The sequence below is a fragment of the Lepidochelys kempii genome, chromosome 7, assembly GCF_965140265.1.
Source record: "Lepidochelys kempii isolate rLepKem1 chromosome 7, rLepKem1.hap2, whole genome shotgun sequence".
NCBI classification, from domain to species: Eukaryota; Metazoa; Chordata; order Testudines; family Cheloniidae; genus Lepidochelys; species Lepidochelys kempii.
The window spans coordinates 126,185,721-126,209,412 of record NC_133262.1 but is presented as its reverse complement, the minus strand read 5'-3'; the positions used below and the strand labels follow the sequence as shown (position 1 = coordinate 126,209,412).

Sequence of the window (23,692 nt, the reverse complement as noted above, 5' to 3'; positions counted from 1 at the left end):
TACTAAAGGCTAGGGATGTCCGAAGGGCTCTGCTCAGGATCCCATCCCAGACCAAGGGCGGTTGAGAAGGAACTGAGGGTGGCTGGACTGCACAGCGCTATACTGCACAGACACCACTCATGGCATGCATGGGCGGCCCAATGGGCCCGGCTACCAAAGATCTCCGATCCCAGGCGACACTACTGGACGAATTACAGCCCCAATCCTGGCAGGGCCTCCGGGTGCCGCCACAACACACTCGACCCACCGAGGAAATAAATCAGAATGCCGGGTGGATAGGGAGCCTTGCAACCCAAGTCCTCCTGAGCCCCACACGCTGAGCCTGAACCATACGATTCATTTGGAGGTTAACAAAAGGGCCCAAGACTCAACCTCCTTCTCTCCGCCCTGCCCGGGGGGCTCACCTGCACCAAGGAGGAGATGACCATGGGCAGCATGGCCAGGGGGAAGCGCAGCACGTTGAAGAGGGAGATGGAGGTAAATGCCTTCTGTGCATCTAGGATGTTCTTCTCATCCACCATGACGTAGACAGCGAAGCTGGCCACAGAGACCTGGGGGCAGGGGGTGTTAGAGCCACAGCCCCATCTGCCACTGCAGCCACGCCCTCACCCCCACCCCACCTTGTGCTCCTGCCCGGCATCCCATCCTCCGCATGCAGGGGCACGTGCTCAGGCCAAGGGTCCCATCTCCCAGGGCTTGGTGCTCCTTTTGGGGCCCCAGCCCATGTGTCCTCCACACACAGCGCTCCAGCTGGGGGACCCTCCAAAGCTCTTGTTGGGGTCTCCCCAGAAGAGTGGACAGTGGACAATAAACACTTTGGTGCTTTGCCTGCCTTCCCTGGGACAGACGCCCTGGCACAGGAGCCCTTCCCAAGGACAGACACTCCGCCACAGGGGCCCCTCGGGACAGGCGCCCCGCCCAGGGCAAGTCCCAGTCCCTGATCATAGGGAGGTAGTATGGGATGGTGCGGGGAATAGGCACATTACTCCCCATCCGCAGCCTGTCAGCCCCTGGGCACATCCTACCCCCTAACCTCAAAGCCTGATCCCCCCCTCCCCTCCCCCAAAACCACCTACGCATCCACGCCCACAGCCTTATCATCCTGGGCATATCCCAATCTGTCCTGCCACCCCAGGAGGCAACCCCGTCTCCCCGGAGGCCTCCCACCACTGCCAGCCCCCGAGCACTCACCAGGAACGGGGCACAGGAGAAGATGAAGATGGAGAAGGCCTGAAGGTAGGTAAAGTGCAGCAAGCCCTTCAGCTCACGCACCCGGATCTCCCCAACCTGTTGCTCAAATGAAGGCTCCCAGGCAAACAGCTTCAGGATCTGAGTGACGACCAGAATGAGCGGATCCAGCTCCCACAGTGACCCCTGCTCCCAAGGCTCATCTCATCTGCACGCAGCACCCCATCCACCGGCTCTGGGTCTCACTCTCCTGCCTGCAGCCCCACCCATAGGTAGCTGCACAACCAGCCAGGGGCATTATGGGGGTCACCTTCCTGGACTCATACAGCAAATCCTATACCATCACATGCCATCAGCTGGGGGGGTGGGGCACTGCCAGACTGCTGCCATGCAGAGAAGGATGGGACCCCATGTGCCCTGGGGCGGGGATGGCCAGGCACCAATCCCAGGTGTCCTGGTGGGGGGCAGGGCAGCCAGGCACGCCCCTAATGCCCTGGAGGGGGAGGGGCAGCCAGGCACTCGGGGGTGGGGTCCATGGTGCTCACCTTGATCCCACTAAGGATTTCATTCATTATTTTCATGCGCTGATCCTTGTTCTTCATGTTCTTCATCTGCCAGTGAGAAAGGCGAGTTGGATCCCCCAGCCCGAACCCCAGCCCAACGCAAAGAGCAGCTCCTAAAACCCAGGAACTCCACAAACGCCCCATCTCGGCCCCAGGCTCACTCATCCCTCATCTGCCTTGCCAGCACTCCCCATCTGCAGGCCCCACCCCTGGACTCCGGTCTATTCCAGGCGGGCCCCCTCTCCCGCTGGCAGGGCCTGGACCAGCACAGGTGCAGGAGGGTCAGCTCACAGGGCTGGGGTCTCTGCTGGAGCTTGGTGCTCCACAGAGCGGCCTCCGGGCTGCAGGGTAAAGGGGCAGCCCCAAGCAGGCTCTGCATTTCCTCTCTCGGACCCCATCTACATTCCCACTCCGGAGAGCCACTGGCCGTGGGCAGGGGCACTGGAGGGAAGAAGACGGGGTGGCTGGTGCGTGGGGGGCTCAAGCGGAGAGGGGCAAGGAGGAAGCCTTTGCCAGGCCAGCCCGGGGAGTGGACCCTGCCCAACCACTGACCTGAATGGTTCTGGCCTTGGTGGCCAGGAGAGCGTTGATGGGGATGAGCAGCACCATGACCCCGATCCCTGCCAGGACGGAGGGGCCCAGCTCCCACCACAGGAAGACAATGGACAGGGCGATCTGCAGTGGTGCCGACCACAGCTGGTGGATGAAGTTGGCCAGATCCATGAACCTCTGGGCATCGGCCGACATCAGGTTCACCGTCTCACCCTGAGTGTACTCCTTGCGGGTGGCATTGGAGATAGTGAGCGCCTAGGGTGGACAGCACAGTCACCAGGGGCCAGGTCAGCCCCCAGCCCCTGGGCGCCGTGCAGAGTGCTGCGTGTGAAGTCGAGGCCAAACGCATCAGAGCAGCTCCTGGTGGGGGCCAAGCTTCCTGGACTGACTCCTGAGTCCTGGCTCTTGGACACTCCTCCTTGCCGGGCCTCCCGCCTGGCTCTGGGGGCCGCTGCACTATTGTGGGTAAATGCCTCCCACCAGGACTCTGCAGCCTGCGCTTCACTGCATGGGGATTACAGCAGGGAGCCGGCCTGGTGTGCATGGTTCTTACTGCATGACTCCCGGCAGCTTACTCCCAGGATCTCCAAACCTCCAGCCCCTTCACTGGGGAACAAAGGCCCAGCTCATAGGTGCCCTTGGAGGAGAGGCAAAGACACAAGAAGAGGGAAGTGTATTTGGGGGACAGGGTTTGGGGGGAGCAGGAAAGCCCGACATGCCGTCCTGCAGCTGTTCCTGGCAGGGAATGCTGATGGGGGTACACACACCGACCTTCTTGTAGACAGCGGCCATGAGTGCCGTGCGCACACTCATGCCCAGCAGGAAGCAGAGCTGAAAGTACTGCTGCAGGCAGATGGACTGGACCAGCGCGGTTACGAACAGTAGCAAGGCGTAGAGGTAGCCCTGCCAGGCATACGCCGTGGGGTCCGCAACAAAGGAGATCAGCAGTCTGACGGTCAGAGCAGCCCGTGAGACCAGTCAGGCATGGGGAGACCTCTGCCCCACAGAGACCAGCCCCCCAGGGACACCGCCACCCCAGCCCCACAGAGACCAGCTCCCCAAGCATGCTATCACTTCCTCCCTGCAGAGACTACCCACCAGGGACACCACAAACCCTACCCACAGAGACCAGCCCTCCAGGGACACCCCCACCCGCATAGATCGGCCCCCCAAGGATGCTGCCACCCCTCCCTGGAGAGACCACCCCCCCCCCGGGATACCACAACTCCTGTCCCACAGAGACCAGCCCCACACAGATCCCGCCACCCCTGCCCCACAGACACCAGCCCCCCCAACACCCCTCCACCCCACAGAGACCCAGAAGGGTATTGCCACCCCTTGCCTCAAAGAGACTAACCCTGGGGGTGCCACCACCCCCAGCACACAGACGCCAGCCCCCGGGGTCCCCCACCCTCATTCCATCTAGAACAACCAGCCACTGATGCTAAAGTCTGGACCTGACACTGATGCTAAACCCTGGACCATGAAGCAGCCCCCTTGTCTGGGCATGTCCCTGCACCGTCCACAGAGAAACCCCCTGGGCCTGCCCTAGCTCCTGGCTGGGTGCAGGGCAGGCGAGAGGTCTCTGTGGAGGCAGCCCAGAGATGGGGACTCACTTCAGCAGCTGGGGGCTGGCAAACACCAGCAGGTCATGCACCAGCTTGAAAGCCACCGATTTCAGGAGGTTCCCTGCAAAGGTTCTGATCAGGACCTTGGCCAGCCAGGCCTTGGGGTAATCCCCACTGGGGCCACTCACATCTTCCTTCTTCTTCCTCTTCGGCTGCTTCTCCTCCTAGACAGGAGCCAGCATGTGAGAAAGGAAACTGGATCAGACAGGCATCCTGCCGGACACCCACCCTGGGTCAGACACCCCACAGGGTCCTCCCCCACACCCAACACTCCATGGGCCCCCTGGATCAGACACCCTGCATAGGTGCCCCCACCCACCCAGAGGCCCTTCCCCGGGACAGGTGCCCCCCCCCCCCCAGCCAAGGCACCCTTCTCCCTGGATCAGACACCCCACTCAGGGGCTCTTCCCTGGGACAGGTGCTCCGCACAGGTGCAAGGCCCAGTCCCGGATGGCAGGGAGGCAGCATGGGATGGTGGAAGCAGTGGGTGCTCGGGAAGGGGTGGGGGAGCTGCAGGCGGCTGGTTCCCGGGGCTGGGAGGGATGTGTGGGCAGCACAGAACCCCAGAGGAGAAGGGGCGTCACAGCCCTGTGCTTAGACCCTCAGCTCATCACGGAGCAGCACTGATGGCCCAGGGAGAGGGGAGTTGTCAGACAGGCCTGTGGGGAGCTGGTGAGGGGAGAAAACCTTAAGACATGTGGAGCATCTATTGAGGGTTCCCTCCAACCCTCCTCACTCACGTCATTGCAAAGCCAAAGCTCCAATGGCCTGTGCCAGAGACACAGTGACCTGGAGCCAGAGCCCCAAGTCCAGCCCAGAGGGCAGTGAGAGAGTTACCAGCACCAGGATGTCTTGGCTCTGAGCCTTGCTGAGCCCATTCCTGTGGTCTGGGGCTGCCTCGTGCAAACTCCTCTTGCAGCGCCGTCTCTCCAGCCCCCGACGGGCCTTCCTCACCTCGGCCCTCATGTTTCTGTCAAACCTGCTGAAGATTTGCTGCGTTTTCACGTTTTCTTTCAAGTCCCAGAGATCTTCCATCTCCAGGGGTTTGCGATAACCCTTCAGAACCATCCTGTGGGGCAGAGAGAGCCTCTGGTCAGCAAAACCTTCTCCTGCACACTACGGAAACGGGTCTCTTCTGCTGACTGTCCCTCATACCCAGCCCGGAACAGACACAAAGACAACACTCGGGGTCACCGGGTGCAGGCAGCTGAGTCCACCGTGTCCCAAGCAACCAAGCTGCCTCTGGGGTGCTCAATCTCGCTGCAGTGCAAGCCAGGAGCAACTCATTTCACCCACAATTCCTCCCACCCTGCACCTCCTGCACCTGGCAGACAGTGAAACTCAACAGAGTAAGAGAACAAGAGTAAGGTGAGCAGACCTTAGCCTTACACAATGCCCCTCCCTGCCATCCCAGTCCTGGCCTCGCCACAACTCACTCCACTCTGCCGGGGTCCCTCAGTCCCAGCTTGCAACCCCTGCTGTTCCCGCCCTGGGCTCCCTCCCACCCTGCTTTGCCTACCTGGTGTACCAGCCAAAGGTGATGGAGCTCAGGAAGGAGGCTGTGACCTCTGGGTTCTAGGACACCAAGAAAGAGGACAGGTTTCAGAGTGGTAGCCATGTTAGTCTGTATCAGCAAAAAAACCGAGGAGTCCTTGTGGCACCTTGGCCCTGGTCTAGACTACAAGTTTAGGTCGAATTTAGCAACATTAGATCGATTTAACCCTGCACCCGTCCCCACAACAAAGCCATTTTTGTCGACTTAAAGGGCTCTTAAAATCAATTTCTGTACTCCTCCCAGAGGAGGGGATTAGCGCTGAAATTGGCATCGCCGGGTCGAATTTGGGGTAGTGTGGACACAATTCGATGATGCTGGCCTCTGGGAGCTATCCCAGAGTGCTCCATTGTGACCGCTCTGGACAGCGCTCTCAACTCAGATGCACTAGCCAGGTAGAGAGGAAAAGCCCCAGGGACTTTCGAATTTCATTTCCTGTTTGGCCAGTGTGGCACAGGTGACCATGCAGAGCTCATCAGCAGAGGTGACCATGGAGTCCCAAAATCGCAAAAGCGCTCCAGGATGGACTGAACGGGAGGCACTGGATCTGATTGCTGTAGGGGAGATGAATCTGTGCTATCAGAACTCCGTTCCAAAAGACGAAATACCAAAATATTTGAAAAAATCTGCAAGGGCATGAAGGACAGAGGCTATAACAGGGACCCGCAGCAGTGCTGCGTGGAAATTAAGGAACTCAGGCAAGCCTACCAAAAAACCAGAGGCAAACGGCCGCTCCGGGTCAGAGTCCCAAACATGTCGCTTCTATGATGAGCTGCATGCAATTCTAGGGGGTGCCCCTACCATTGCCCCACCGCTGTCTGTGGACTCCTGCAAGTGTGGAGTCTCACGCAACAGGGATGAGGATTTAGGGGACGAGGAAGATGAGGGGGAGGATGAGGATGAAACCGTTCTATCCGACAGCCAGGGACTGTTTATCACCCTGGATCCAATACCCTCCCAACCCTCGCAAGGCAGGCTCCCGGACCTTGAAGGGGGAGAAGGCACCTCTGGTGAGTGTACCTTTGTAAATATAATACATGGTTTAAAAGCAAGCGTGTTTAATGATTAATTTGCCCTGAAGACTTAGGATGCATTCACGGCCAGTACAGCTACTGGAAAAGTCTGTTAACGTGTCTGGGGATGAAGCAGAAATCCTCCAGGGACATCTCAATGAAGCTCTCCTGGAGGTACTCCCAAAGCCTTTGCAAAAGGTTTCTGGGGAGGGCAGCCTTATTCCATCCTCCAAGGTAGGGCACTTTGCCACGCCAGGCCAGTAACACGTGTCTGGAATCATTGCATAACAAAGTATAGCAGTGTATGGTCCTGGTGTTTGCTGGCATTCAAGCAACATCCATTCTTTATCTCTCTGCGTTACCCTCAGGAGAGTGATATCATTCATGGTCACCTGGTTGAAATAGGGGAATTTTATTAAGGGGACAATCAGAGGTGGCTGTTCCTGCTGGGCTGTTTGCCTGTGGCCAAAAAGAAATCATCCCCGCTGTTAGCCACGCGATGGGGGGAGGAGTGAAGCGATCATCCCAGAGAATTGGGTGTGTGTGTGTGGGGGGGCGGGTTAGTTGGGTTTGTGCTGCACGTTAACCCAGAAACTTCAGCCCCTCCTTTTAAATGGTCAACCCAACAGGTGCTTGGTATGGGAAATGGGGGTGCTGCTGTTTGGAACTATTCCCACATGTTAGGAAAGTTAAAGAAGCCAAAAGACTGTGGCTTACCATGGCTGCCTGAAAGCCGAATTCTGTTGCCTGGCCCTGCGTGTGTGATCTCTCACACCAAACCAGCACGCCCTCAATATAAGAGGCAAAATGCGACCTTGTACCGAAAGCACATGTACTATGTAATGTTAACAGCTTGGTTCATTGTTCTAACCATTGTTCTCTAAAAGGTGTCTTTTTAAATACTACTCTCCCATTTTTTCCTCCCACAGCTGCAAATGTTTCAACACTCCCCCTATCATCTCCATCCCAGAGGCTAGCGCAGATAAGAAGGCAAAAAAACTGCACTCGCGATGAACTGTTCTCTGAGCTCATGCAGTCCTCCCGCACTGAAAGAGCTCAGCAGAATGCGTGGAGGCAAGCAATGTCAGAGTCCAGGAAAGCACAAAATGACGTGAGGACAGGAGGGACACGCGAGAGGAGAGATGACGGGAGCAAGAGGAGAGGTGGTGGCAGCATGATGAGAGGAGGCAGGATGCAATGCTGAGGCTACTGGAGGATCAAACTGATATGCTCCGGCATATGGGTGAGCTGCAGGAAAGGCAGCAGGAGCACAGACCGCCGCTACAGCCCGTGTAACCGTCCGCTCTCCTCCCCAAGTTCCATAGCCTCCTCACCCAGACACCCAAGAACACAGGCTGGGGAGGCTCTGGGCACCCAACCACTCCACCCCAGAGGACTGCCCAAGCAACAGAAGGCTGGCATTCAATAAGTTTTGAAGTGCAGTGTGGCCTTTTCCTTCCCTCCTCCTCCACCCTTCCCGGGCTACCTTGGCAGTTATCCCCCTATTTGTGTGACGAATTAATAAAGAATGCATGAATTTGAAACAACAATGACTTTATTGCCTCTGCAAGCGGTGATCGAAGTGGGGAGGTCGATTGGCTTACAGGGAAGTAGAGTGAACCAAGGGGGTGGGTTTTCATCAAGGAGAAACAAACAGAACTGTCACATCATAGCCTAGCCAGTCATGAAACTGGTTTTCAAAGCTTCTCTGATGCGCAGTGCGCCCTGCTGTGCTCTTCTAACTGCCCTGGTGTCTGGCTGCGCGTAACCAGCAGCTAGGCGATTTGCCTCAACCTCCCACCCCGCCATAAACGTCTCCCCCTTACTCTCACAGAGATTGTGCAGCACTCAGCAAGCAGTAATAACAATAGGAATATTGGTTTCGCTGAGGTCTAACCGAATCAGTAAACTGCGCCAGCGCGCTTTTAAACGTCCAAATGCACGTTCTACCACCATTCTGCACTTGCTCAGCCTGTAGTTGAACAGCTCCTGACTGCTGTCCAGGCTGCCTGTGTACGGCTTCATGAGCCATGGCATTAAGGGGTAGGCTGGATCCCCAAGGGTAACTACAGGCATTTCAACATCCCCAAAGGTAATTTTGTGGTCTGGGAAGTAAGTCCTTTGCTGCAGCTGTTCAGACAGACTTGAGTTCCTGAAGATGCGAGCGTCATGCACCTTTCCTGGCCATCCCACATTGATGTTGGTGAAACATCCCTTGTGATCCACCAGAGCTTGCAGCACCATTGACAAGCACCCCTTTAGATTTATGTACTGGCTGCCAAGCTGGTCCGGTCCCAAGATAGGGACATGCGTTCTGTCTATCGCCCCACCACAGTTAGGGAACCCCATTGCAGCAAAACCATCCACTATGACCTGCACATTTCCCAAAGTCACTACCCTTGATAGCAGCAGCTCAGTGACTGCGTTGGCTACTTGGATCACAGAAGCTCCCACAGTAGATTTGCCCACTCCAAACTGATTCCTGACTGACTGGTAGCTGTCTGGCGTTGCAAGCTTCCAGAGGGCTATCGCCACTCGCTTGTGAACTGTGAGGGCTGCTCTCATCTTGGTATTCCTGTGCTTCAGGGCAGGGGAAAGCAAGTCATGAAGTTCCATGAAAGTGCCATTACACATGCAAAAGTTTTGCAGCCACTGGGAATCACCCCAGACCTGTAACACTATGCAGTCCCACCAGTCTGTGCTTGTTTCCTGGGCCCAGAATCGGCGTTCCATGGCATGAGCCTGCCCCATTGCCACCAGGATGTCCAAATTGCCGGGGCCCGTGCTTTGAGAGAAGTCTGTGTCCATGTCCTCATCACTCTCATCACCGCTCTGCCGTCACCTCCTCACCTGCCTTTGCCGGTTCTGGTTCTCAACATACTGCAGGATAATGCGCAAGGTGTTTACAATGCTCATAACTGCCGTGGTGATCTCAGAGGGCTCCATGCTTGCGGTGGTATGGCATCTGCAGGAGAGCAGAGTTGCAGTGGAAGTGGTGGCTAACGACGGATGCCACGAGAATAGATATTTATAGAGAAGGACGAGAGGACCTGAGAGGTGGATTCATGAGAGCAGAAGAGCAGAGTTGCAGTGGATGAGGGAGACCATGACAGCCAGCATGGAGAAATTCGTTATCGAGACAAGAGCAGGAGAGCAGAGTTGCAGCGGAAGCGGTGGTTGGATGGCCAGGATCCCCTGGGGGACTAACTTGAAGGGGAAAGGAGTCCAGGAGAGCTGGCTGTATTTCAAGGAATCCCTGTTGAGGTTACAGGGACAAACCATCCCGATGAGTCGAAAGAATAGTAAATATGGCAGGCGACCAGCTTGGCTTAATGGTGAAATCCTAGCGGATCTTAAACATAAAAAAGAAGCTTACAAGAAGTGGAAGGTTGGACATATGACCAGGGAAGAGTATAAAAATATTGCTCGGGCATGTAGGAATGATATCAGGAGGGCCAAATCGCACCTGGAGCTGCAGCTAGCAAGAGATGTCAAGAGTAACAAGAAGGGTTTCTTCAGGTATGTTGGCAACAAGAAGAAAGCCAAGGAAAGTGTGGGCCCCTTACTGAATGAGGGAGGCAACCTAGTGACAGAGGATGTGGAAAAAGCTAATGTACTCAATGCTTTTTTTGCCTCTGTTTTCACTAACAAGGTCAGCTCCCAGACTGCTGCGCTGGGCATCACAAAATGGGGAAGAGATGGCCAGCCCTCTGTGGAGATAGAGGTGGTTAGGGACTATTTAGAAAAGCTGGACGTGCACAAGTCCATGGGGCCGGACGAGTTGCATCCGAGAGTGCTGAAGGAATTGGCGGCTGTGATTGCAGAGCCATTGGCCATTATCTTTGAAAACTCGTGGCGAACGGGGGAAGTCCCGGATGACTGGAAAAAGGCTAATGTAGTGCCAATCTTTAAAAAAGGGAAGAAGGAGGATCCTGGGAACTACAGGCCAGTCAGCCTCACCTCAGTCCCTGGAAAAATCATGGAGCAGGTCCTCAAAGAATCAATCCTGAAGCACTTGCATGAGAGGAAAGTGATCAGGAACAGCCAGCATGGATTCACCAAGGGAAGGTCATGCCTGACTAATCTAATTGCCTTTTATGATGAGATTACTGGTTCTGTGGATGAAGGGAAAGCAGTGGATGTATTGTTTCTTGACTTTAGCAAAGCTTTTGACACGGTCTCCCACAGTATTCTTGTCAGCAAGTTAAAGAAGTATGGGCTGGATGAATGCACTATAAGGTGGGTAGAAAGCTGGCTAGATTGTCGGGCTCAACGGGTAGTGATCAATGGCTCCATGTCTAGTTGGCTGCCGGTATCAAGTGGAGTGCCCCAAGGGTCGGTCCTGGGGCCGTTTTTGTTCAATATCTTCATAAATGATCTGGAGGATGGTGTGGATTGCACTCTCAGCAAATTTGCGGATGATACTAAACTGGGAGGAGTGGTAGATACGCTGGAGGGGAGGGATAGGATACAGAAGGACCTAGACAAATTGGAGGATTGGGCCAAAAGAAATCTGATGAGGTTCAATAAGGATAAGTGCAGGGTCCTGCACTTAGGATGGAAGAATCCAATGCACCGCTACAGACTAGGGACCGAATGGCTAGGCAGCAGTTCTGCGGAAAAGGACCTAGGGGTGACAGTGGACGAGAAGCTGGATATGAGTCAGCAGTGTGCCCTTGTTGCCAAGAAGGCCAATGGCATTTTGGGATGTATAAGTAGGGGCATAGCGAGCAGATTGAGGGACGTGATCATTCCCCTCTATTCGACATTGGTGAGGCCTCATCTGGAGTACTGTGTCCAGTTTTGGGCCCCACACTACAAGAAGGATGTGGATAAATTGGAGAGAGTCCAGCGAAGGGCAACAAAAATGATTAGGGGTCTGGAACACATGACTTATTAGGAGAGGCTGAGGGAGCTGGGATTGTTTAGCCTGCAGAAGAGAAGAATGAGGGGGGATTTGATAGCTGCTTTTAACTACCTGAAAGGGGGTTCCAAAGAGGATGGCTCTAGACTGTTCTCAATGGTAGCAGATGACAGAACGAGGAGTAATGGTCTCAAGTTGCAGTGGGGGAGGTTTAGATTGGATATTAGGAAAAACTTTTTCACTAAGAGGGTGGTGAAACACTGGAATGCGTTACCTAGGGAGGTGGTAGAATCTCCTTCCTTAGAGGTTTTTAAGGTCAGGCTTGACAAAGCCCTGGCTGGGATGATTTAACTGGGAATTGGTCCTGCTTGGAGCAGGGGGTTGGACTAGATGACCTTCAGGGGTCCCTTCCCACCCTGATATTCTATGATTCTATGATCTGCTGCCAGCAGCACCAGGACACAACAGCGGCAGTGTCGGTGAGCTGAGCTGGGCGGGCTGCACGCTTGCCATGGTATGGTGAGTGTCACGGAGTCCCCGGGTGATGCTCTGGAACTGCTCCCCATGAAGCCAGGCAGGACTCTGGGGAAGTCTCCTTTCTGGGAGCAGACTGTCTGCAGGACACACAGCTCACACAGCTTCCACCTTCCTAGGTCTGACCTCGGAGCATTCAGCCTCCTCTGTCCCTCCATGCGCTTCCCACAGCGAGTCCACCCAGGCGGGGTCCTGGGGAAGCCAGAGGGTCCTGCCCCCCAACTCCGCAGTTAGACGGGACTCTCAGCCAGCCAGTAAAACAGAAGGTTTATTAGACGACAGGAACATGGTCTAAACCAGAGCTTGTAGGTGCAGAGAACAGGACCCCTCAGCCGGGTCCATTTTGGGGGGCAGTGAGCAGACAACCCCGTCTGCACTTCACTCCAGGTCCCCAGCCAGATCCAAACTGAAACTCCCTCCAGCCCCTCCTCTGGGCTTTGTCCCTTTCCTGGGCCAGGAGGTCACCTGATTCCTTTGTTCTCCAACCCTTTAGCTCTCACCTTGCAGGGGGGAAGGGCCCAGGCCATCAGTTGCCAGGAAACAGGGTGTCGGCCATTCTCTGTGTCCAGACCCCTGCACACACCTGCCCTCTAGGGCCTTGCAATGATCATAGTCCCTTACCCCACCACCTAGATACTTAAGAACTGCATAGGGGAAACTGAGGCACTCCCCACACTATTCAGAGGAAACATTAAGAACAGTCCCGCTTCGTCACAGTGAGACAAGAGCAGGAAAGCAGAGTTGCAGCGGAAGCAGTGGATGACGACGGTCATATAGAGGACCTGCAAAGTGGATTCATGGCACCAGGAGAGCAGAGTTTCAGCGGAAGCAATGGTTCAGTGACAATGGTTAGCAGTCCTACTGCACCGTCTGCTGAAAGCAGTATGGCATCCGCACGGAAAAAAGGCGCAAAACGATTGTCTGCTGTTGCTTTCAGAGAGGGAGGGGCGATTGACGACATGTACCCAGAACCACCCACGACAATGTTTTTGCCCCATCAGGCACTGGGAGCTTAACCCAGAATTCCACTGGGCGGCGGAGACTGCGGGAACTGTGGAATAGCTTCAACTTCTATAAATTTGACCTAATTCCGTGGTGTAGACATACCCTTAGAGACTAACAAATTTATTTGGGCATAAGCTTTTGTGGGCTAAAACCCACTTCATCGGATGCATGCAGTAGAAAATACAGTAGGAAGATATATATACACAGAGAACATGAAAAAATGGGTGTTGCCATACCAACTGTAATGAGACTAATCAATTAAGGTGGGCTACTATCAGCAGGAGAAAAAAAAAACGTGTGTAGTGATAATCAGGATGGCCCATTTCAAACAGTTGACAAGAAGGTGTGAGTAACAGTAGGGGAAAAAATTAGCACGGTGAAAAAGTTTTTACTTTGTGTAATGACCCATCCACTCCCACTCTTTAATAAGCGATGGTCACATAAACAGCACCCTATACTGGAAACCTACTGACCACTATACTTACCTACATGCCTCCAGCTTTCACCCAGACCACACCACACGATCCATTGTCTACAGCGAATCTCTACGATACAACTGCATTTGCTCCAACCCCTCAGACAGAGACAAACACCTACAAGATCTCTATCAAGCATTCTTACAACTACAATACCCACCTGCTGAAGTGAAGAAACAGATTGACAGAGCCAGAAAAGTACCCAGAAGTTACCTACTACAGGACATGCCCAACAAAGAAAGTAACAGAATGCCACTAGCCGTCACCTTCAGCCCCCAGCTAAAACCTCTCCAGCGCATCATCAAGGATCTACAACCTATCCTGAAGGACGATCCCTCACTCGCACAGATCTTGGGAGACAGGCCAGTCCTTGCTTACAGACAGCCCCCCAACCTGAAGCAAATACTCACCACCAACCACACACCAGAACCACTAACCCAGGAACCTATCCTTGCAACAAAGCCCATTGCCAACTGTGCCCACATATCTATTCAGGGGACACCATCACAGGGCCTAATCACATCAGCCACACTATCAGAGGCTCGTTCATCTGCACATCCACCAATGTGATATATGCCATCATGTGCCAGCAATGCCCCTCTGCCATATACATTGGCCAAACCAGACAGTCTCTACACAAAAGAATAAATGGACACAAATCAGACGTCAAGAATTATAACATTCAAAAACCAGTCTGAGAACACTTCAGTCTCCCTGGTCACTCAATTTCAGACCTAGAAGTCACAATTCTCCAACAAAAAAACTTCAAAAACAGACTCCAACGAGAAACTGCAAAATTGGAATTAATTTGCAAACTGGACACCATTAAATTAGGCTTGAATAAAGACTGGGAGTGGATGGGTCATTACACAAAGTAAAAACTATTTCACCATGATAATTTTTTCCCCTACTATTACTCACACCTTCTTGTCAACTCTTTGAAAAGGGCCATCCTGATTATCATTACAAAAGTTTTTTTTTCTCCTGCTGAGAAGAGCCCACCTTAATTGATTAGTCTCGTTACAGTTGTTATGGCAACACCCATTTTTTCATGTTCTCTGTGTATATATATCTTCCTACTGTATTTTCCACTGCATGCATCTGATGAAGTGGGTTTTAGTACATGAAAGCTTATGCCCAACTAAATGTGTTAGTCTCTAAGGTGCCACAAGTACACCTCGTTTTTTTTTAAAGAAAGAGAAGAGGCTGTTCACCAGAGCTGTGTCTGTGGCAAGAGCTGACTCAGTCTCCCCCTTCCAAGGTGGAATCCTGGGGGCCTCACACTGAGGCAAAGGGGATGGGCCACTGCAAGTCCCACAGAGCATGTGGGGCAGGTCTGGCCAGTCCTGGGACCTGCACAGGCTGAAAGGCAGGAGTTGAGAGCCTTGCAGGGCTGAAGTGTGGGGACTCTCTACACCCACCTGGCCCACACTGAGACCTCACAGATACTGTCTCACGACCTCGGCCTCAAAGATGCGTGGAGATGGGATCTTGCTATGGAGCCCATGTGCCACCAGCCCCTCTAAGCTGAGGCACCTTGCGGCAGCCTCTCCCTCCCCAAGCCGCTTGCAGGGTCTACAGGCTGTGCTCACCCCAAAGCCCAGATGGGGGCATAGAGCTCTCACCTTCTTGGCCATTTCCTCTGTTTCTGGGGCGACATCTGAGAAAGCTGAGATGATCAAGAGGAGAAGCTGGAGCCCATAGGAGATGAGGAAGAGGCTGAACCGTGGCAGGTCAGGAACCAGGCCCTGTGGGGGAGGAAAGCCCTCAGGGATAACTGATGGCACCTGCAAGTGAGGTACAAGCCCAGCCTGGACCCAGGGACAACCAGGAAAGTGAGTTGGGCTAAGGCTGCCTGAGCGTTTCCGCTCAATCCCCCATTTCAACTGCTCCTGAATTCCTGGAGCTGTCTACTTTCAGCCCAGGCACCTCTGGACATGACCCCCAGGGGCACGCATTGGGGTGGGCAGAGCTGAGGCCCTATGGTAGGAGAGATAGGAGCTATTTCTGCTTTACCCCCACTCACGTTCCCCATGGGTGCTTGCTCACAGGGGGCTGCAGTGCCCCAAAAGCTGATGCTAGTTAACAGCCCACAAGGGAGGGGATTTCCTGGGCCAAACCCTGCCCCTTTGGGAGAACTGGGAGTGTGAGGGATTTCCCAGGGGCCCTTGCCCGCGGTCCCCGCTGCTCCTGACCGGCAGTGCCTTCCGGATCAGCGTCTGGAGCGGGAACACCCCGCAGAGCAGGGAGAGAATCCAGAAGAAGAAGAGTGGTCCGGAGTCCCTGCGCAGGTGGAAGCGCTGGGTGTCATGAAGCAGCAGAACCAGGAACTGGGGAGAGAGCAAACTGGGTTAGAGCAGGGGGTGCAGGGAGGCTGGTGACAGAGGAACCCAGGACAGTGTAACCTGGGCAGGGGGCTGAACTTGAGGCTCATGACCTGGAGATTATACATGGGTCCCAGGATATCACAGATGCAGAATCGGGCTGTACAGTATTGGCTTCCATTTAAAAATGTGATCCAAGTGTACCCGATTGTGATGTTATCTGATTAAACTATGACCATGTAGATTATTGTTGCTATCTCTGTTATATAATTGCAACAAATCTTGTACAAAACATGTCATGTAAGATGTCTATGCACAGATTATGATTTACTGAATATGATTATGCTATTTGCATGCATGTATCATTTTTCAGAGTAGCAGCCGTGTTAGTCTGCATCCGCAAAAAGAACAGGAGGACTTGTGGCACCTTAGAGACTAACCAATGTATCATTTTTGTATCTGAAGTTATGAATATTGGCTCTATACCTGGATTTCTAATGTGTTTGCTTCTGGGAAACACCAACAAGGTGTTTAGCTAGCACATTGTGAAGGAACTATTCAAGTTAACGAGTTTCAGAGGGGCAGCCGTGTTAGTCTGTTTCGGCAAAAACAACGAGGAGTCTTGTGGCACCTTAAAGACTAACAAATTTATTCGAGCATAAGCTTTCATGGGCTACAGCTCACCTCATCAGATGTTTGAAGAAGTGGGTCATAGCCCACGAAAGTTTATGCTCTAATAAATTTGTTAGTCTTTAAGGTGCCACAAGACTCCTTGCTGTTTTTAGTCAAGTCAAGCAGCTCATCAAAAGGACACTTAACTCACAATGGAAGACACCCATCTACACTGAATGGACTGTCCTTCTGTCTGGGGTGTCGTTAATGGCTTCTTCTGTGACTAAGCAAAATCAGGCATGGACATGTGACTTTCCCATGTGACTCCAAACTCCATCTTTTACTTGTAATTTTCCACCAGCAGCTGTGAGGGCTTTGTTTGAAACAATGGATTTCTCTCTACATGGCAGAAGCTATAAAAGGCGCTGGAAACACTCCATTTTGCCTCTTTCCTGCTCAAGCCTCTGGACTATGGGTTTATAAAAAGAAAAGGAGTACTTGTGGCACCTTAGAGACTAACCCATTTATTTGAGCATAAGCTTTCGTGAGCTACAGCTCATTTCATCGGATGCATCTGATGAAGTGAGCTGTAGCTCACGAAAGCTTATGCTCAAATAAATGGGTTAGTCTCTAAGGTGCCACAAGTCCTCCTGTTCTTTTTGCGAATACAGACTAACACGGCTGTTACTCTGAAACCTATGGACTTATACTAATCGGAGCATTCTAATCAAGGGATCAAGGACCTTCCAATGTTTTGGAAGCAACCAGAGACTTGACTATGGCCCCGTCTACACAGGCAAGTTTGTGCGCAGTAAAGCAGCTGTGAGCGCTGTAACCCCCAAGGTGCACACACTGGCAAGCCACCGAGTGCACAGAAACTGTGCAGATGCAGCGCTCTAAAAAAACCACCCCGAGGAGAGTTGTACACCTTTCTGCACCAGGGTGTGACGTTACTGACATAATCTGGGTCCGTATAAATCATTGTTGCAACCAAGATCCTGGAGTGGCACCAAATTTTGTATAAAGGGGGTCAAATAAGGTGTCTAAGACAAGGTGATGGTTGTCTGGTTATGATTATGCTGTCTGTATGCAGGTATCATTTTTGTATTTAAGTACTGGCTGTACATGGTCTGTATTTCAAACTTGTGCTATGTTTCTTGATGACACCCCAGACAAGTTGGTGTCAGCTCTGCCTAGCCTGCTTGACGGACCATTAAGGACCATCAGCTGTACAACTGACCCACTGAAAGAAGGAGTGGACTACATCCACCCTGATGGAATTGGCCCTGTCAGCACTGGTTCTCCACTCGTGAGGTAACTCCCTCCTCTCCATGTGCCAGTATATTTATGTCTGCATCTGTAATTTTCACTCCATGCATCTGAAGAAGTGAGGTTTTTACCCATGAAAGCTTATGCTCAAACAAATCTGTTAGTCTTTAAGGTGCCACCGGACTCCTGTTTTTGTGGATACAGACTAACACGGCTACCCCGATACCAGACACACCTTGGGACTCAGCAAGGTGTGCAGGGACCTGCCTATGGACAGAACTCTGAGGGTTTTCCAGGCCATGGGATGGGCAGCTTGTCTTTGGGACAAAGAAAGCAGAGACCACATGGCAAGAGACTATAAAAACCTGCTGCAGCTCCTCCATCTTGTCTTCGATCCTGCTTCTGACCTCTGGAGGGACTTTGCTACAAACGGAAGCTCTACACAAAGGTCTGATGACCCACCCCAGCCGGGGATGTTCTCCAGAGACTTGATTTGAACCTGCAGCTTATTCCATCATTGCAACAAGCCTGAACCAAGAACTTTGCCATTGCTGTGTGTCATTGATTCCATTTAACCAATTCTAGCTCTCATCTCTATCTTTTTCCTTTTATGAATAAACCTTTAGATTTTAGATTCTAAAGGATTGGCAACAGCGTGATTTGTGGTAAGATCTGATTTGTATATTGACCTGGGTCTGGGGCTTGGTCCTTTGGGATTGAGAGAACCTTTTTTCTTTTACTGGGGTATTGGTTTTCATAACCATTTGTCCCCATAATGAGTGGCACTGGTGGTGATACTGGGAAACTGGAGTGTCTAAGGGGATTGCTTGTGTGACTTGCGGTTAGCCAGTGGGATGAGACCAAAGTCCTCTCTGGCTGGCTGGTTTGGTTTGCCTTAGAGATGGAGAAACCGCAGCCTTGGGCTGTGACTGCCCTGCTCTAAGCAATTTGTCCTGAATTGGCACTCTCCTGTTGGGTCCCGCCAGAACCAGCCTCGTTACACGGGGGTACAGCGCTGCGATGCCTGTGTAGACACCGTGTGATTACAGCGCTGTGATTGGCCTCCGGGAGGTGTCCCACAATGCCTGTTCTCACCTCTCTGGCCATTGGTTTGAACTCTACTGCCCTGCCCTCAGGTGACCAACCGTCAGCCCCCCCCATACATTCCTCTGCAAATTTGAAAGTCCCCTCCCTGTTTGCTCGGTGATGCACGCAGTGGTCTCAGCGCATCTTTCCGGGTGGCCACCCAGATGACCCCCAGCTTGGAGCAATGCCGAGCTGCTGGACCTCATCGGCATTTGGGGAGAGGCGGCAGTGCAGTCCCAGCTGCGCTCCACCCATAGGAATTATGATACCTACGGGCAGATTTCTAGATGCATGACAGAAAGGGGCCGTGACCGGGACACGCTGCAGTGCAGGGTCAACGTGAAGGAGCTGCAGGACGCCTACCACAAGGCGCGGGAGGCAAACCGCCGCTCCGGTGCTGCGCCCATAAGCTGCCGGTTCTACAAAGATACTCAGTGGTGACCACACCTCCACGGGGAAGGATCCTGTGGATACTTCGCTGGCTCGCGTGCCAGTCGAGAGTGGGCTGAGCCAGGGGAGGCAATCCTGGACGAAGAGGGGGAGGGGGACCCAGAGGCAGAGGATGACTCGGAGGTCAGAGATGCAGGCAGCCAGGAGCACATTTCTACCCCGGAAGAGCCTAGCCAGTCACAGCAGTCAGAGCTTGGCGAAGCGCAAACAGGAAAGGAGGCCCCTGGTAAGTGGATCTGATTTTGGGAATCGCTGAAGCGAGGTGCTGGGGGCAGGCGGGTTGCAGGAAGCAGGCTTGTCTCCCGCCTCACGCCTAGTCTGAGCGACGGACCAGGCTGTTGATACACTCCCTCACTTCACGGGAATCTGCCTCCGAGATCTCCAGGAAACGCTCATGGATACATGGGGCAATCCACTGCCGCAGGTTGCTCAGCAGAGCTGCTTTGTTTCTTGCCCCATTAACGGTAACTTCCCCGCGCCACTGTGCCGTGATGGATGGGGGGACCATTGCTGCACACAGGCTAACTGCACAGGGGCCAGGGTGGAAGCTGCAGGCTTGGAGAAGAGCCTCCCTTAATTCCCTGCTTACCCTCAGCAGCGAGATATCTTCCATAATGATCACCTCCTGTGGAAAGTGTGGGGACAGGAATGATTATCAGGCCCACCCTACAGTGCTGGCTCTCCCCAAGTGCCACGTGCCCAGTGTACGGCAGGGTCCAGGAACAGTGATTTACCCTGCCCCTGCGGCTACTCACCATTTTGGGGGTCTTGTGGCTCATATGTGCTTGCCTGGGGTCAGTCAATTAGTGACAGGTGTGTGCGTATTGGCTGTTTTAAAGCACCGAATCAGTGTTGTCTGTGTTGCAAACAATATTGCTTCTGTAAAATGTTGCATTTGAACTTCACAGAGATGACCTTGGGAGCACAGCCTCCCTCTTTGTTATCGGTGGCAGAATGGTTGTGTAGTATTAGGAAGTGTCCAAGAAGAATAAGGAGGACTTTCTGCGCGAGGTTATGATGCACTCCGCCGCCGAGAAAAAAAGAGTCAAAGGAGTGGCAGGACAGCAAGAAAAGGGACTGAAACAAGAATGCAGGACACCAGAAAGAAGCCATGGAGCAGCTCCTAACAGTTATGGAGTGCCAAACGGACATGTTCCAGGCGACACTAGCTCTTCAAACCGAGCAGCTCTGTGCCCGCCCTCCCCTGTAGCCGCTGTTGCCAAACTCTTTCCCATGCACCCCCCCCACCCACACTGCCAACACAGTTATCAACCTCCTGGCTCCACTCTACCCGCAGCATTCCACTCCTCCTGCTCACAGTCCAGCAGTGCGGACTCCCACTACCCACTGCACTCAACACCCATCCCTCTGTAGTTTGGCCCGGCTGAAGTACAGCACCCGCTACATCTTACTCCAAAGGAGAAGGTTGGGTATGATCCCTGGACATACACAAATCTGTGGCCATCCTGGGACCCCTCCTCCTCTTGAGACCTTCCCTTCCCCCTTCCCCCATCCCCCTCCCTGCTGATGATTTCTTTCGTTTGACTCTCTCCTCTCGTTGTTGTCTTTCCATAAAAGAATTGTGTGTGTTTATTTGAAAGCAATCTTTATTCTATCATGTGAAAGCAAAAAAAGCACTGCAAAGCAACATACAATTATGTTAAGGCCCCTTCTTGCATCATGTGCACCAATCACCTCCTAGCATTACAAGCACTGCAATCCCAAGCATAGCAACAAATATTAGTGGCTTTCAGCTTCAAATTGCTGCCTCAAAGCATCCCTGGTTCTTGTGGCCCCGCGCTGTGCCCCTCTAATAGCCCTGGTCTCTGGCTGTTCAAACTCAGCCTCCAGGCGTTGATCCTCTGTGATCCAGCCCTGAGTGAAGCTTTCACCCTTCCCTTCACAAATATTATGGAGCGTACAGCATGCTGCTATGAGCATAGGAATATTGTCATCGGTCATGTCCAGCTTCCCATACAGGCATCACCAGCAGGCTTTTAAATGGCTGAATACACACTCAACAGCCATTCTGCACTTGCTCAGCCTGTTGTTGACAGGCTGCTCCTTGCTGCTGTCAAGGTGCCTTGTGTATGGCTTCATGAGCCATGGCATTAAGGAGTAGGCGGGGTCTCCCAGGAGCACAATGGGCATTTCGATTTCCCCTCTGGTGATCTTGCGGTCAGGGAAGAAAGTCCCTGCTTGCAGTTTCTTGAACAGGCATCTGATGAAGTGAGCTGTAGCTCACGAAAGCTCATGCTCAAATAAATTGGTGAGTCTCTAAGGTGCCACAAGTACTCCTTTTCTTTTTTTGAACAGGCCAGCGTTCCGAAAGATGCATGCATCATGCACCTTTCCAGACCAGCCTGCATTAATGTCTGTGAAAAGCCCACGGTGATCCACAAGCACCTGGAGAACCATTGAGAAATACCCCTTCCGATTAATGTACTCAGTGGCTAAGTGACTGGTGCCAGAATTGGAATATGTGTGCCATCTATCGCCCCTCCGCAGTTAGGGAATCTCATTTGTGCAAAGCCATCCACAATGTCACGCACGTTGCCCAGAGTCATGGTCTTTCAGAGAAGGATGCGATAAATGGCCCTGCACACTTCCATCAACATGACTCCAATGGTCAACTTTCCCACTCCAAACTGGTTAGCGACTGATCGGTAGCAGTCTGGAGTAGCCAGCTTCCACAGTGCAATCGCCACATGCTTCTCCAGCGACAGGGCAGCTCTCATTCTCATGTCCTTGTGCCGCAGGGTTGGGGCGAGCTCATCACACAGTCCCATGAATGTGGCTTTCCTCATCCGAAAGTTCTGCAGCCACTGCTTGTCATCCCAGACGTGCATCACGATGTGATCCCACCACTCAGTGCTTGTTTCCTGAGCCCAAAAGCGGCGTTGACTGTGGTCAGCACCTCCGTGAATGCCACAAGCAATCTCATGTCATAGCTAGTATGCGTGGCGAGATCAATGTCGCACTCCTCTTGCCTTTGCAGTTTAAGGAATAACCCCACTGCCACTCGTGATGTGTTGGTCAGAGCGAGCAGCACACTGGTCAGCAGCTCGGGATCCATTCCTGCAGCCCGAAAGAGGCAGGGCCCGGCGCGCAGTACACAAACCGTTGAGAGATGGCGCCAAATGCGGACGGAAGCAAAGGGATTGCTGGGATGCAAAGCAATGCATCATGGGACATTGGGACAAGACCCAGGATGCCCTGCAACCCCTTCCGCCTTCCCACAAGTCTTAGTGGCAAAAGAGAAAGAGGTGCTCTGTGGGATAGCTGCCCAGAGGGCACCGCTCCAAATAGCGCCGCAAGTGTGAACACGCTACTGTGCAGGCAGCTGTCAGGGTGAACACACAACAGCGGTTTTCCTTCGGTGCTTTCTGAGCGGCACTGTACCTTTGCAAGTGTAGACATGCCTTTAAGTCATCAGGTTATTCCATCACTGCTACAAGCCTGATCCAAGAACTTTGCAATTATTGTATGCATGTGATTCCTTTAACCAATTTTAACTCTCACCTTTCTTTCTTTCTTTCTTTTTATAAATAAACTTTCAGATTTTAGATACTAAAGGATTGGCAACAGCATGATTATTGGGTAAGATCTGAGTTGTATATTGACCTAGGTGTGTGGCTGGTCCTTTGGGATCAGGAGAACCTTTTATTTGACAAAATTGGTTTTAAAGAACCACTCATCTTTAAGTCTAGTGTTTTGGGTGGTGATACAAGGACTGGAACGTCTATGGAAACTGCTTTTCTGACTTCTTGTTAGCCAGTGTGGTGAAACAGAAGTTTACTTTTGTTGCTGGTTTGGTATATCTCATGGGAGAATAACCACCAGTTTTGGGGTGTGTCTGCCCTATTTCTCAGCAGTTTGTCTTGAATTTGGTATTCTCAGTTGTGACCCATGGAGGCACAGTTACACCAATGCAGTGACCACTGCCTGAGTGTGCAGGGAGCCTGGAACCATCACTCACCAGCCCTCCAGCTGAATGAGTGGTTCGCTCTGGAATCTAAAGGTGCAGTTACATTTCTATATTAACTACTTCACTGCAGCCTCTGTTAGCAGACACATCTAATCAGTGTGCTGCTCCCACAACCCATCTGTCCCCTAGGCTATGGCCCCGCACTGCTAGGGAGTTTTCCCGAGATTCAGCCTAAACCTCTCTTTACTGTTTCCTCCCTTCACCCCAGCTCTGTCCCCTCGATGACCCAGTGTGAATTCAGCCAGTGGCAGGCTTGGCAATCTCTTACCCATGTCACGGTGTACAGAGCAGGGTTTGTGTATTGGACAGCGGGGTTCCTGCTGGCGGGAGTCGGGTGGGGGTATTGGCCAAAGTCCTCTGCAAGCGTGAAGGCCAGTTCAGCCATTGCTGTCAGTAAGAGCAATGTGGTCAGCGCCTGGGGGAGAGCAGCTGTTAGGAGAGACACTGGCCTTGTCCCTGCCTGTTGGACTACTGGGGAACACAGCCCTAGGTCTGTCAACACCACCGCAGGGGAGACAAGTGGTGGAAGTGGTAGCATGCCCACAAGCCCCACACCCTGTTACATCCCTCCACCCCATGCAGGCCTAA

General features: G+C 52.8%; 1 protein-coding gene across 2 annotated transcripts in view; it reads right to left on the bottom strand.

Annotated features, from left to right (window-relative positions):
• ABCC2 (ATP binding cassette subfamily C member 2) overlaps positions 1–23,692 on the bottom strand; it is a 65,266-nt gene that overhangs the window by 37,671 nt on the left and 3,903 nt on the right. For both annotated transcript variants that reach the window (XM_073354678.1, XM_073354677.1), the window contains exons 3-13: positions 23,373–23,519; positions 15,571–15,705; positions 15,001–15,123; positions 5,451–5,506; positions 4,769–5,000; positions 3,920–4,095; positions 3,075–3,252; positions 2,304–2,558; positions 1,734–1,799; positions 1,192–1,329; positions 405–551 (exon numbers count right to left, since the gene is read on the bottom strand). In XM_073354678.1, coding sequence (XP_073210779.1) covers positions 405–551; positions 1,192–1,329; positions 1,734–1,799; positions 2,304–2,558; positions 3,075–3,252; positions 3,920–4,095; positions 4,769–5,000; positions 5,451–5,506; positions 15,001–15,123; positions 15,571–15,705; positions 23,373–23,519 — 1,653 coding nt within the window. The remainder of the gene's footprint in view (positions 1–404; positions 552–1,191; positions 1,330–1,733; positions 1,800–2,303; positions 2,559–3,074; positions 3,253–3,919; positions 4,096–4,768; positions 5,001–5,450; positions 5,507–15,000; positions 15,124–15,570; positions 15,706–23,372; positions 23,520–23,692) is intronic.